The sequence below is a fragment of the Penaeus monodon genome, chromosome 25 (assembly GCF_015228065.2).
Source record: "Penaeus monodon isolate SGIC_2016 chromosome 25, NSTDA_Pmon_1, whole genome shotgun sequence".
In the NCBI taxonomy this organism is placed as follows: Eukaryota; Metazoa; Arthropoda; class Malacostraca; order Decapoda; family Penaeidae; genus Penaeus; species Penaeus monodon.
In genome coordinates, this window is record NC_051410.1 from 38,951,886 (window position 1) to 38,953,005 (window position 1,120).

A 1,120-nucleotide genomic window follows, 5' to 3' on the forward strand; every position below is an offset into this window, starting at 1 on the left:
GATATTGCAGTGATATTATAACATCACATAATAAGATGACAGTATAACATTGCTTAATTATTACAGGATGCTGGTTTCAGTTATGAATATGTTTCATGATTACATTATACTTATTTCAGTTGTAATTTTCAGGTTTCATGATTACTATAAACTTGTTTCTATTATGATTTTGATACATTTAGTTCATCATTTATTTTACTAAGTATAGACTGTAGTATGATGTGTTGTGTTTTAGTAAGATATACATACATTTTATTTTTGGGTTAAAACACACTATCCTTTTTTCTACCTGATGTACATTCTTTGTATAGTATTTCTTTTCCAGAAAGAGAGAACATTCTCACAGTCTTCTCTTTCCAGAAAGAGGAAGCGGAGTACAACAGATACAAGGATGTGATGGCAGGTGATCTTGGGGAATGGGGTAATTCAGAGGAAAAGAGTGACTCGGGCAAGAGCGAGAAGAAAGAAAATTTTACAAATGCGAGTGATGATCCTAGTAGGAATGCTCTGTCAGGATTGGGTGATATTGAAGGCGTTCAGATGCTCTAAGGCTGACAGCTTGTTCTTGGTTAATCTACTCACACATGCAGTGATTTCATATATTTACTTTGGACTCAGTTGCATTTTGGTTCAACCTTTGATTGTCTTTTGTAAACATTGTTGTCCCTTTACAGATTATTTGGTCACAACTTAGTGTTTGTAAATTAGGTAGGTAAATGGATTTGTGATATGTGACTCCAAATTATCAAATAAGGTTGGTTGTTATTGTAGCCTTAAATCAAGTGTATATTCAAATCACTAGTAACAACAAGTCAGATGTCACACTTAAGTGCCCTTTTTTAGTTTCTTTTTTTTAGGACAAAAACAGTAAAACAAACATTCCAGGAAAAATGTGAGAATTTGATAATCATATCAGTTGAGAGTTCTGAATAGTTATTATTGCTTATGTGAAACACCAGCAATCCCTTCTGCTTTTGTATTTGTTAAGTTTAATTTTTGTTCATAAAAGGGCATTCATGTTAAAGACATTATACACCTGTATTTTGATTCCAGGTGAATGACAATATGAGCATGTCATTCCTCTTCTGTTAGAGGCATAATATATTCCAATAGCTCTTAA

General features: G+C 32.6%; 1 protein-coding gene across 6 annotated transcripts in view; it reads left to right on the plus strand.

Annotated features, from left to right (window-relative positions):
• Nucleotides 1–1,120, plus strand: part of LOC119589238 (peptidyl-prolyl cis-trans isomerase FKBP4-like) — a 13,788-nt gene extending 12,668 nt beyond the window's left edge. For 4 of the 6 annotated variants that reach the window (XM_037937845.1, XM_037937847.1, XM_037937846.1 and 1 more), the window contains exon 10: nt 361–1,120. In XM_037937845.1, the coding sequence (XP_037793773.1) occupies nt 361–549 (189 nt within the window). In that variant the 3' untranslated portion in view covers nt 550–1,120. Of the gene's footprint in view, nt 1–325 lie in introns of all 6 variants that reach the window. The other 2 variants (XM_037937849.1, XM_037937850.1) reach the window with 1 other exon arrangement.